The sequence below is a fragment of the Tauraco erythrolophus genome, chromosome 5 (assembly GCF_009769465.1).
Source record: "Tauraco erythrolophus isolate bTauEry1 chromosome 5, bTauEry1.pri, whole genome shotgun sequence".
NCBI lineage: Eukaryota > Metazoa > Chordata > Aves > Musophagiformes > Musophagidae > Tauraco > Tauraco erythrolophus.
In genome coordinates, this window is record NC_141469.1 from 54683235 (window position 1) to 54696917 (window position 13683).

The window sequence follows — 13683 nt, forward strand, 5'->3', positions numbered from 1 at the left end:
TGTATAGGAATTCACAGTATCTACCAAATACCCCACCACAGAAAACTAGTATTTTGGGTTTCTCTTTGTCCTACTGAAACAAGAAGTGTAGCAGCCTTTTCAGTTTCCGTTGATGTCCAGGGGAGTTGAAGATACTCAAGACCAAGGAGATGCAGCCCTGAAATGTCTGGGGTAGTCCAAAGTGCTGTGCCCTTCTCCTCACTTCATCATTTGAAAGTTTTAATTTTTTGAGAAGTGTCAAGATCTGTAAGCCATAGAGTGCATACAATGATGTTTTACATAAGTATTTTTGTCTTTTCATTTGCATAGGTTGATTTTTTCAAGTCCTGTTCTGGTGCATACTGCAGTATTAGGACTGCTTCAGCATGTGTTGCATGAGTGCTTTCACTGGACAAATGCCAATCGGAACATGTTAATTATGATGAGATGCATGTTAGGAAAATAAAACGTGCATGCCCCGAAGTACTAATTCCATTGGCTAAAGTAAATCCTCAGTAAGAGAACAAATACAGTGAATACAGATTGTATGCATAAAAGAATGAGGTGTTGTTCATTCACATGACCCAGTAAACATCAAAGGGATAAATAAGTGCGAGAGAAACTGCTGAGGACCTAATTCTGTACATACCGAAGTAAACAAATTTATCTGAGTTTAGCACTTTAGGACTAAATGGAGTTATATGAGAATACTGTGACCGCAACATAGGAACTGTTACTCCATAATATAAGAAAGATAAAACCAGAATTTTTCAAAAAGGAAACAAAAATATTATATACATTAAGCATTGGAATAATTCCTGGTAGTTTGTCATGTTTCTTTGATGACAGTTTACAGAAAGAGCTGAGTTGAATTGGTTAGTGGAGGAAGTACTTGTAGAATAGAATTTGTAGAAGCATTAAACGTAATGTGTTGTGTAATACATAGAGATGATAAACCTTCAACTCCGTACGGTATTTTTTATGATAACAATGTGATTTTATGTATTGTGCAGCAGTCATATCAGCGTAAATCTTCTCAGAGAACAGTATGTGCTGAGACAAAAAAAAAATTGTTTTCATTTGTAGTGAGAAATTAAACTTATTCTATCTTTGTCCCGTGTGCCCAGATGGACATGAGCGGGGAGCTGTGAAAGTAGGAGACCTAGTTTAGATTAACTTGTGGAGAGAAAGGGGAAAATTCATTAATTTGCAATAAAACTTAACCAAGTTCAGATAGCCTTCTGCTGTCTTTAGGATCACCTCCACTAGATTCTTTGGGGAGAAAAAAAAAAGAAATGCATACATCTTCCAAGACTAGTTGCAAGTTAAAGGAAGGCCTGTTTTAATAAGGGAGGATTTTTCAGGCTTCCAAAAATGAAATATTTCAGAGCAAAAAGGTAAGCATATTTTCCTTGGAGAGATTAAACACTTTTTTTCAGATTAAAGAAGGTAAGTTTGATCATCAGACGTGCACAGTGTTTTCTTGATAAGGATGTTACAGTTGAAGTTGGACTTATTGGGCTTGGTTTTTGCATTTCTTTATTGATGGAAGGATGTCATTATGATTATTGGATGAAATTAATTTTATAGAACTAGTTGTATGGTGATATTTATATTTTGACCAATGAGAAAACAAATTTCCTAAGTACATAAATTGACATCTTTTTGGCAAAACAGAATTGTTAGAAAAAACAATAGCAAAGTACTGAATTTATATGGACATTTTCACATGTAGTTTTAATAAATATTTTGAACTTATGCTTTCTCTATTTTGTTTGGGAAATTGGGAGTCTGGTGATACTTTTGGCACAGCCAAGTTATGAGTAATAGGCGAATAGCTGTAATAGACCAGTGTTCCTTTCATTTACAAAATATCATGTAACTGGGTAGAAATTTATCTCTGTAGATGCAAAAGCCATGCTTTTGAAGATCAGCTGGAAAAGACTTTAAAATCTGTAAGCAGTTGTTTTATTATTCTTTGATATTCAAACAATTGTGCTTCTTGAAACTTCTGCAGGTTCTTAAAACAGAAGGAGAGGACCTTGTCCCCAGAAGCTATTGGGATACTTTGAGACGTAGCACAAGCCAAGTGCTCTTTTCCGACCTTGCAGAGGTATAAGACAACCTCTGTCTCTGGTCCGTAAACAGACTGCCATTTTATTTGTTTCTGTTCTGATTGTTTTCCTGTTTGTACACTTTGTTTCTTTTCTTCCTTTTAATTACTTTTTTTTTTGAACCTGAAGTTCTCAGATTAAATGGATTTGCTTCCATGCAGTGTGATAATTCAAAGTTGTCATTTCCAAGTAAAAACGAAGTTACTTTTTGAAAAAGTGAGAAAATCAAGTCCTCTTCAGTCCTTACTTTCTAACACTGATAGTGACAATATTTCACGTTTAGAGAAGTAATTCAGGAAACCTTTGTCATTTAGGCTTGGTCCAGTTGTATGACAATTTTAATGAGAGTTGCAGCTTTTTAAGCTTTTAATCTTTAGGTCCTTAATGTGTTTTTAATGTAAGTTATCAGAGCTTATCTTCACAAAAACAGTATCATGCAAAGATTATTTTAATTGGTGGATCAAACTAGGAATGTTTTAAGGTAACCAAAACATTAGTCAATCTTTTAATATTAACACAATCAGTAAGGAGGACTGGCAATATCACCAAGCCATCAAATTAATTTCCATAGTTCTTTAAATTCTAATAAGATTCTTGTTTAATTATCTGTTTACAGATACCGAATATATGAATACCGATATACGAATATAAACAGATACTGTTTACAGATAATTAAGACATTTATTTGTATTGATCATTTAAGAGGGTCAGAAAACTAGATCATTTAGGCTTTTCTGTGCCCCATACAGTGAGGGTGATTTCTCTGCTGGTTGTGGCATTAAAGGACATAGAGCAACTCCCCACTGACTCTCTGGTCTCAAGTCCCATGCTTCATAAGCAGGATCATAATGAGAAATGAACAAGGAACTGAAATGGATCTCCAGGGTAAAACAATGTTTTTCTTTGCTTTGTAAGCAATGTATGCTTAATATTAAAAGTAATTAGTGTTTTGTCCCTGCTGTTCCTCTGCAGAAGCTATTGAATAACCCAAGGACTTGGATGGACTTTTTCTAGTTTCCAGGCTAAATTTACTCACGGTCCCTTTATACCAGTCTGTTGTCTCTTCGTTTTCCTAAGGCTTTTTCTTCTTACTTATGGTTGTGTTTATAAACTCATTCATAGCCCTCAGTTTATATCGTAGGCTAAACAAAACAAGGTCTTTGATTTTTCTCTGAAGGTAGAACCTGCATTTCCCAATGCAGATGTTTTTTACATCTGATGCCTCAGACTAGTATGTGTAACTACAACGTAATTGAAGCTTAAGAGCAGCTATACTAAACATTGATTTAAATTGTCTGTAAAAAGTACAAAAAAGTCTCGCCGCTCACTTGTAAATCATTTTATGAAGAAAAATCATGTCCTGCCTTTGCTCCAGTGACTGTTTCCCCACTTCTCACCATAATCATCTTTATCTTACTTGGGTTAAGTTTGAGCCAGCTGGCTTTTGTCCATATTCTTATCTCTCCCAGGTACTCTCACATCCAAATAATATTATAGCCATCTGTACTAAGAAAGTGACATAAGGCTAGGTGACACTGGAGTCTGTGTTGTTTCATAGCCTTTTGAGAAGGCCTTGTGTAAGTTGAAAAGGAGAGTAAATAAGGTTCATTGTAGTGGGAATCAATTTACAAGTCCTCTTTAGGGGGGAAGGAAGTTATTCATCGCATCCAGTTTCTTTCCAGGACAGTTTACAGTACTGTTGCTGCTATTCCTGATTTAGCAACTACACCATCCTGTTGGAGTATGGTGGTTATCACTGAATTCAGTTTGTGAGTTTATTCTTAAATTACTAAATGAAACTGGAAATCAGTAGATTTATTATCACTATTGAAAAATCAAGGACTTGCAGTAAGAAAGCTCTTATTAATTCAAAACATAATGTGCATACTTCATTCTCAGAATATGTTGCTACAAGTGGACCATCACTCATGAGTGGAACTTACTTTCAGTCAAGCCTCTTTAATCAAAAGCTTGAAATTAATTTTGCAGAATATTAGAAAAAAAGATTTTCTGCTCTTCAGGATAGGAAATTGAGAGGAAAAGATGTTGCGGTTATGCAGCAAGCCAGTAACGTGGCTGAAACACTTGTCTCTCCTGTTTGTCTCTTTGCCTGGGTTTGTATTACAGTTAGTGTAAAGAGAAACGAGGCAGGGTTTTATTCTCGTTTAAATGACTGCAAAACATATTAGATGAAAATAGAGTCTCTCATTTGTATATGTGGAAAGAAGTTAATTTTCACTGATCTAAAATACAAAACTCATTTTATTACAAACACCAAATAATAGTTTTAAATTACTAACTCTTTCGTTTTTATCCTTACCCCTGAAGAGAGAATTTATTTAATGCTATCAACGCAGGAGCACAGGAGTAGTTTTCAGTTGCCTGCAACTCTGCAGAGAAGCATACTGGGTTGAGTTTCTAGGTTGAGGTTTTTGTTTGGGGTTTTTTCATTTAGTGAGGCTGACCAAATGGGAATTGTGAAAAGACTTTCAGATTGTATTTTTTTTAAATGGTTCTTTAGATATGGGTGAATGCAACCTAAGTCTAAGGTTCTGAAATGTTTTTGCAAGATGAAAGGCTGTAATTTAACATTTGATATCTTTTCAGTGTACTTGAGGGAAATTGTTTGAATCTGCTTAGGGATTTAATTGCTTAAAAGACATAAGAAATCAGGGTATCTGCATTTCAGTATATTGTGTCCTGTAGTGGAGGATAACAATATTAAAAGACAAATAGTGATTACTTTTCTGAATTAGTTTGCTCACTTGAAGAGCAGAGCTGTCTTAATTGAAGGACATGAAATATCTCTTACCTATATATACACTATGCCATCTTACTTCTCCCTGGAGAAGAATGTGAGAATAAAGAGGAAGGTAGAGTACATGAAATACAATCTTGAAAATCCTAAACTGATTGTACTGAAGTACAGAGAAGTCTCTCATTTCTTTAGTTCTTGGACGTTGAAAAGAAAGGATTTGTGTTGTTACTGCCTCATGTTGTTCCTTCTTGTTGATACATAAATACTCTTACTGGATATTGCATTTTACATTTTTCACAAATCAGTATGTAAATTTGAAATTAATACAGTATATTTCAGAGAATGTAGATACAAAATGGTTTTTCTTGGTACACGATACTGAACTACTGCCTACTGTTCAAAATTTCTTGCTAGTTTTTTCCTTTAGTTTCTCCATCTGTTACAAATTTATAGCCTCTTCAGTTATGAAATAAAGTCAGACTTAAAGGACTCGATGCAGCTTGCAGGTGTGTGCATGCAGATCTTGATAGATCTGTATAAACCGTTTTCTATATTTGCAGTAAATCCTATAGGTTTATAATCTGTCATTATGGTGATAAATTAGTACTGTTGCATCTCCCAAATACTTACTAGATTTCTGTACTGTGTATTCTGTTTTTATTTGAACAGTAGAGTTGGCAGACACACTTCAACAAAAATACGGTGTTGCTGATGGATGGTAGCTTGCCTAGGAAGAGCAGAGATTACTGGCTCCCACTCATTGCTTTTCATAAGATCTTGTCTTTGTAAGAAAAATGAGAGCTCGGACATAAGGTTCTCCCTAGGCAGGTGCAGCAAGGAGGCTAAATTTTTAATTTCAAATGTTGGCAGATGCACATTAATGGCAGAAGGGTATTGCCATGGCAGATAATGCCTGTCTTCCTATTTACAACTCTTGCTATTTGAAATGATCAAAATTAGTTGGTTTTACTGTTCTAATGCTGTGCCTTCAAAGTTTATAGTTAGTTATTAAGGAAAACATGTTAGTATATGTTCAAAGACTCCTGTCTGATGCAAAAACCACATACTCGGTAGATGAGGAACGTTCTTTAAGAGAACGAGTCAAAATATTACTTCATGATTTCAAATTTTCTTACAATTCTCTTGTTTTAAATATATCTGGGCAATTAAACCGTAGTCATCTGCTACTTAGAGAAAAGAATCATATAAAGTAGACCTGACTGATGTGAGTGGTTTTGGAATACAATCTCATACTTAATAATTTTGAAATATAAAATAAGAGTATATGAAGTAACATCCTTTAATTTCTTTGTAGTTGAATAGTGGAAGCGAAAGGAGATTGTGGACAAAGGGAGTTATTTTTATGGTTTACCTCAACTGACTAGAACCATTTTTTTTCCACAAGAGTTTCTGGTTTTATTTTTCATGCTTTTTCCTCCTTCATTGCAGCTTCCATTATATTATATTGTTGTTTTAAGTCTTTTCTACTAAATGCAATTAACAGCCTAATGCTATTTCATGTGAAAATTGCATGACTAAATTAATTTAATGGATTGTAATGCTTTTTAAAACTGTGAACATTAAACACAAAGTCTTTTAATAGAAACGTCTATTGTGATGATAGGAATTCACAGATTATACTTCTGTAATTGATCCGATCATGGCCTTTAATTTTTTTTCTTCTAATATTTAAGCGTGCCGATGATATTTCAAGTTCACTGTCAGATACTACACTGCTTGTACACTTTTTCGGCAAGAAAGGAAAAGCTGAACTGAACTTTGAAGATTTTTATAGGTGAGTCTCAACTGTATTAATTCCTTGTAAAAAAATCCTTGCATGCTTGTTTAATTAATGTGTATTATATTACTATACACACAGTTTATGCAGACATGTATATGAAATTTAAATTACCTTCGTGTGTATTATATATACAAAGAGCAAAATAAAGGAGTAAATGGATCAACAATAAAAAGTCCTGTACTATTGCTGCTGCATTTGCAAATTTTGTTAGCACTTTTGGGTGTGTAGTTGGTTTGAGATGGAGGGGTTAAACCCCAACCCTGTCCTTACTGGTATGTAGGAGCTTTTTTCTTGGTTTTGAATTATTTTTATTTTTTAACCTTGTTTGTCAGTGCTTTAAAAAAAATTTTTCGTGTATATCTTTGCTCTTAGGGACATACTCAAATGTAAAGATTTTTCTGAAGATACCATGTAGGCACACTGAAAAAAACAGTGGAAGCTATTGTCTTAATTATTATGCCAGTTAAAATAGAATTTTAAAATACAGAGAGAGTGCCATAAAAACAGAGCCACAAAACTGTATGTTCTGTGTGATTAAAAGAGATACAGTGTTTGGTTATTGTTTCCTCAGTAAATACTCCCAATACCTATTGCTTTTATGCGTTCTAATCACTCAGATGTTTGGAAAATATTTTGTCTTAAAATTATGTATGTCATGAAGAGTATTTAGTGTTTCACATAATATAAAAACCATGTCATCAAGTGAAATCATGATGTGAGTTCAAAACAAGAACCAGAAAAGAAGGTACTTTTTCAAAAGGCACCTAGTTAAAATGTCCATCTCTTGCTGTAAGGTGTTGTGAATGCTAAAGAGGTCAAATCCTAGTAGACATATTAATGAAAAAGGGATCCATCAAGTTTTATTCAACACTACTTTACCAGCTCAGAAAATCATTGAAGTATGGACTGGTGAGAGAAATATTACTGTATGTTTACCTTGTGCTTACACTGTTGCCTAGACATTCTTTTGATTTGAGATCCTCATAGTTCTTAGAAGTTAAGTTATGTATTAGGAAGGAGTGTTGCAGACAATGTCTACAGGATGGGAACTTTTGGGAACCTGTAACAGGGAAGTGTTACAGATTGTGGTTGACAGTCAGATGAACATGAGCTCTCAGTGCAGTACTGTGGCCAGTGAGCTAATTTCATCCTTGGTTGTGTAACTAAGACATCAAGCAGAATTGGGGAAGTTGTATTTCCTTTTTATATGTAGCTGGGTTTATACTTTATCCAGTTTTAGTGTCCAGAATATATTAAATATGTTGTTAAGTTGGGAAGAGTTTATAGAAATATCACAAGAATAGTGAAGTATTAAAAAGTTTTGATTGAGAGACTGCAAGAGCTCATCATACATAGTTTGTTAAAAAGAGAAAGGTAAGGTTTAATCGCAATCTGTAAGTAACTATATGGGGAATAAATTTGGGGAATTCATTTAGTACCATGATTGAATTTTCAGTCTAGCATATAAAAATAAAGATCAGTGACCCACTGAAGAAGAAAATTAAGGAAATACAAGCTAGAAGTAAATTAGAAATTTAAGTATTAAGTAATTTTAATCCTTACTAAAACACTTCATCTTTGAGTTAAGATTGTTGTGTTGATTAGAAAATATGTCAACATAGATAAGAGATTTACCAAATTTACCATCGGTGCTACAAAAAGAGAACTAATTTGTATAATGCTATTTGTCTGTATGTTCTATGAGTCTTTTAAGGATATGAATAGTAGAAATATATTACTATTTCTTCATATTTATGTTTGTGTTTTAGATTTATGGATAACCTACAAACTGAAGTTCTAGAGATAGAATTCCTTTCCTACTCTAATGGGATGAACACCATAAGTGAGGAAGACTTTGCCCATATTCTTTTGAGGTATACAAATGTGGAAAATACATCAAGTTACCTGGAAAACATGCGCTGCAGGATTCCCGAAGAAAAGGTAATTGTTTAGCTAGGACAAAAGTGGGCCACAGCATCCAATCCCAGTGTCATCAGGATGAAAACGTAGCCTTGTTGGACTGAATGAGATTCTGTCACTGAATTAATTATTACCAGGATTTTATTTTGATCATAAGGTGTGTGTCTGATATTTTTCAGATTACTTGCTGAATAAAAAGCAGTAGAGTAAGCAGCATAGAATTATGTTCTGTAGGATTTACAGAAACCAAATGCAAGGTCCTACATCTGGGTTGTGGCAATCCCAGGCACAAATACAGACTGGGTGGTGAATGGATCGAGAGCAGCCCTGAGGAGAAGGACTTGGGAGTACTGGTGGACGAGAAGCTCAATATGAGCCGGCAATGTGCTCTTGCGGCCCAGAAGGCCAACCGCATCCTGGGCTGCATCAAGAGGAGCGTGGCCAGCAGGTCGAGAGAGGTGATTCTTCCCCTCTACTCTGCCCTCGTGAGACCTCACCTGGAGTATTGCGTCCAGTTCTGGAGCCCCCAACATAAGAAGGACATGGACCAGTTGGAGAGGGTCCAGAGGAGGGCCACGAAGATGATCAGAGGGCTGGAGCACCTTTCCTATGAGGACAGGCTGAAAGAGTTGGGGCTGTTCAGCCTGGAGAAGAGGAGGCTCCGGGGTGACCTTATAGCGGTCTTCCAGTACCTCAAGGGGGCCTACAGGAAAGATGGGGAGAGGCTGTTCAGGAGGGCCTGTTGTGATAGGACAAGGGGTAATGGTTTTAAAATAGAGGGAGGTAGATTCAGATTGGATATTAGGAAAAAATTTTTTACCATGAGAGTTGTAGAACACTGGAACAGGTTGCCCAGAGAGGTGGTGGATGCTCCATCCCAGGAGACGTTCAAGGCCAGGTTGGACGAGGCCCTGAGCAACCTGATCTAGTTGGAGATATCCCTGTTCCTTGCAGGGGGGTTGGACTAGATGACCTTTGAAGGTCCCTTCCAGCCCTAACCATTCTATGATTCTATGATTCTATAAAGCTTTATATTACATAAAAATTCAGTTTAAACAGCAAAAAACATAAGACTTGAAAAACAACAATTTTCTAGCAATGAGGCATTAAAAAGCCCTTTTTTTCTTACTTCTCTTTTGCACTGTCACTGGAACAGCACCTTTTCAGAAATAACATTACATCCTTTATCTACTTGTTTTATAGTCTTACTAGTGGATCACTTGTATATAATTATTGATGGATATGTAGTTCTTATTAAGGCCTGAAGAGACAGAAAATATAATAAAAACAGTAAAGGTCATGAGATAGATAGTCCTTCATTTGTGTAACAACAAATGTGTTGTCAGAAGTGTATCTGAGAGAAATGTAGTGGCATCTATGCATCGATGGTAATCAATAGGATAACATTAAAAGTAGCCCCTCAAGTAAGGGATGTTTTGGATATACTCCTTCTGTTCATGTTTACAGAAGGATATCAGATTAATCTTTCCTGTTAATCTAACTCTTTCAATAGCTATGTATTTTAGTAGCATTGACAGCAGAGCTTGTGAAGAAAAGAAATAGGATTGGACAGTTTGTTTGTTTGTTTTAATTGAGAAATTATATTGTCATTTCAGTCTACAGAGTAAGTAAGATCAGTCAGCTGACCTGATAGAAACACACTCCAAAAATGAACAGTTTTCCGTTCAAATATGTGGATTATCTGAGTCTTCCTGTGGTTGTACAGCACTTAGGTCTACTAAGAGATAAATATAGCTGGGCAGTGGAAAAGGAAAGCAGGGCTGGCTCTTTTGCACCAGCTAAGGTGTAAAAGGGAAGCGGTAAGATTGGAATCAGCATTCCTGCTTACTGACCCTGTCTGAGTTCCCAGTCTAAACACTGAGGTGCTCAGTTCTAACTACTCTAAAAGATATGCGCAGCTTTCAATATTCAAAGCCAAGACAGTGCAACAGAAATGGTATAAAGCTCTTTTTGCATGGTTCCCAGATGCTTTTTGTTTAGGGTGAAATGAAGATTTCCATATATATGGAAATAATGACAGTTGTCGGTATAGAGAAATACGTCTTTGAATGGCAAAGGTGAAGTTAATTAAGTAAATATAAATACAGACACTTTCTTTTAAACACAAGGAAGTATTCTTTGAAGTTCATATCTATGTCTTCCAGTGCCACTGTTCTGATAGCGAGTCTTCCACAGTAGTTTCCTCTTCTTGATCTGTGGTGGGACTATCAGCTAAGGAAAACTTCCATGTAGAAAGCCGTGTCACGTAGTTACAGGTTTGCTTATGCTGCGTTCTGGGAATATCCTGGCACTTAACCAATGCCGTATATCTGTATGTTGTACACTATACCTCCATTAAGTAAAACAAGACATTGCCGTTTTCCATAGCTCCATATCAGTGGCTTGGTAAATGTGCTATCAGTACAGTGGAAGAAGTAAATCCCTGTAACTTCTCGTGCTGACCACAGGCTTTTGAGAACGGGACTTTGCCTCTTATTGCCATGGAGGCATTGTTCATATGTTTGCACTTTTTTACACTTGTAGTAACATTTTAATTTGAAAATTATAAAATGTACTTTCTATTTTATTAGTGGTATGCTGCAATACTAATACAAACCAGAGGATTCCATTTGGAAGAAAAATTAGTCTAGCCTGTAAAGCATTAGGCAGCTGCTTCCATGGCGCTGTATGTAGAAGCCTCTAAAGCAACATGATGATCATTTGGCATACTGTAGTCACGTTAAAATGTTCAGCTGGCATGCTGCCTGCTCAGAGGATGTTTTCCTCCTTTTACTAACTAGATGCCAAGCAGTGATTCATTTAAACTGGTATCTTGAATTACTACAAATATCAGCTCCTTAAGAAAGTCTAGACATTTTTAACAGCATTAGTGCATTAATATAGCAGTTTTCTTTGCTGTAGCAAAATATAATCTGTCCAAATAAATAAAAAAGTTAGCTTTCTTTTACATAGAAAATAAATAGTTTCCAGTAGGAAAATTCTGGAATACCTACAAGTAGGCAATTTCCTATGTCAAAATGCAAAACGTATGGCAAATACGAAATGTTATTACGATTACTGGTTGAACAAAATATGGTCCTAGGAAAGGAGAGAGACAGTAGAATGCTGTATACTCAACTCTCTTTGAGTGTTATTTTGCCTACCCTTCTGCCTCTTGTCTGTCCTTTGCTGTTTTTCCTTGAGAGGAAATAAACATGGATGATTGCAGATGATTTCAGCAGAAATTGTAGAACGCTTAAATGAACCCAGATATTTTTCTCATTGCTAAAATGTTGTGGAGTATGAACAGTTTAGCCATGGACTGCAGGTGTAGCTCCTTTATCTCCCTGCTTCATCTCCAGCGTCAACTCATGGCAGCAGTTTTCACCACTACTGGAAACACAGAAGCTCCAAAAAGACTTGTTTGTAGACCAGTGGTTCTCAGCCTTTCCTGCACAAGGGTTACTTTCCATCTAAGTTGATCATCTCCTGTCTAGTTACATGGAAGGAGCCACGACTTTTGCAGTAGCCTGACCTCTTACAGTATCTTCCACATTCAGAATGTTTACAGACTAATTGGTGCAAATTAAAGATTTTTTTTTAAAATCCTTGTGAATCTAACAATGTCAGCTCAAGACTTTGATGGCCTTTTTCTGTTATTGCTATAGTACCTGAAGGTCCTAGCTGGGGACTGAAGTTTCGCCAATCTAGGTATTTCACAAATATGTGACAAAATTATTCCAGTCTGTCACGTTTTGAGGTCAAAAGACCAGTCTATTAGCTCCCAAGTCGGGCGAGACCCTTGGGTCCGACTCCCCCTGCCTTCTCTTGGCAGCTCAGTAGGTCGGAGGGTGATTCGTCTGACTTATCGTGGGATCCATCACTAATAGACAAACAGGAGGTAATTTGGCCAGTATACCAGCTCCCAAGTTAGGCGAGACCCTTGGGTCTGACTCCCCCTGCCTTCTCTTGGCAGCTCAGTAGGTTGGAGGGTGATTCACCCACTTATTAAGGGATCGTCACTAGTAATACTATGGGCCAACTCCTTATAATAATTCAAAAGTTTCTGGAAACATGCATATATATTTTATTTGTGACAGAATACAGGTTCAAGGATAGCCGGTGATAGTGACTGACTACAAAAACAACTTTAATTGAAATACTGCAGTGATAATATAAAATGATTACTGATCAGTGATAATACTAAATAGCTAGCAAGATGTTAGTAAGTAATTAAGTAAGTGCACATAACACAGAGTTCTTACCCAATAGGCATCCCTATGGGGGGGAGAAGAGAGGTTCAGCCCGTCGACTGATCCCAGACGTTCCAATGGGGGGGCTTCTCCCTAACATCCCCTTTGTTTGCCGCTATTTTATACTTTTTTCATATCTTTTAGGTGGAGCTCGAGTGACTCTAGTCATACATAACTTTTACTAGGATTGGTGTAAATTTCTCGTTTGAGGGGCGGTCGCAGCTCGGAGGCGGGTGGAGGTGTGACTTAGTAGCTGAAGGACACCATTTCGCCATCACTGCTGAGGCAGCGGTTGTGATTCACTTCCCTCAATGGCATTTTTATGGTTATCTTTACCAGGCACCTCTCATCCCTGATAACAGGGATGAGCCGTGATACCTCCGTACCACTCTACTCCCCATTTCAAGGGTATTGCGTGGGCCTTGTTCGTTGTTTCTTGTCCCCGATAACAGGGCTGAGCCATGATACCTTCGTATCACTCTCCTCCCCATTTCAAGGATATTGAGGCCTTGTTTGTTCCTGAGAGCAGGAGCTGTGCTTCATGTCAGAGCTGCTCTAATATTAGCTGAATTCTGGGGAACAATGTTCTCCCATTCCCCATCGATTTCAGTCATTTTCCCACACAGTCCCAGAGAGTTTCCAGTCTCAACAGAGTGCAAGAAACAGAACTTGGACATAAACTATTAGATGTCAAATGCAATAAAACAAGAAGACAGCATTGGTTAGTATTAGTAAATTAAACTTTTAAGATAAAAATTTAAAGGAGAATAAAGAGGTGGTTCTGCTTGTGTCTACGAGAGTTTCCTCCCAAATGCAAAGGATGAAACAGAGAACAAATATGCTTGTTGAGTAGAGCAG

General features: G+C 36.7%; 1 protein-coding gene across 2 annotated transcripts in view; it reads left to right on the forward strand.

Moving 5' to 3' along the window:
• MICU3 (mitochondrial calcium uptake 3) overlaps positions 1 to 13683 on the forward strand; it is a 54927-nt gene that overhangs the window by 30352 nt on the left and 10892 nt on the right. For both annotated transcript variants that reach the window (XM_086611737.1, XM_086611738.1), the window contains exons 9-11: positions 1997 to 2092; positions 6546 to 6646; positions 8422 to 8593. In XM_086611737.1, coding sequence (XP_086467863.1) covers positions 1997 to 2092; positions 6546 to 6646; positions 8422 to 8593 — 369 coding nt within the window. The remainder of the gene's footprint in view (positions 1 to 1996; positions 2093 to 6545; positions 6647 to 8421; positions 8594 to 13683) is intronic.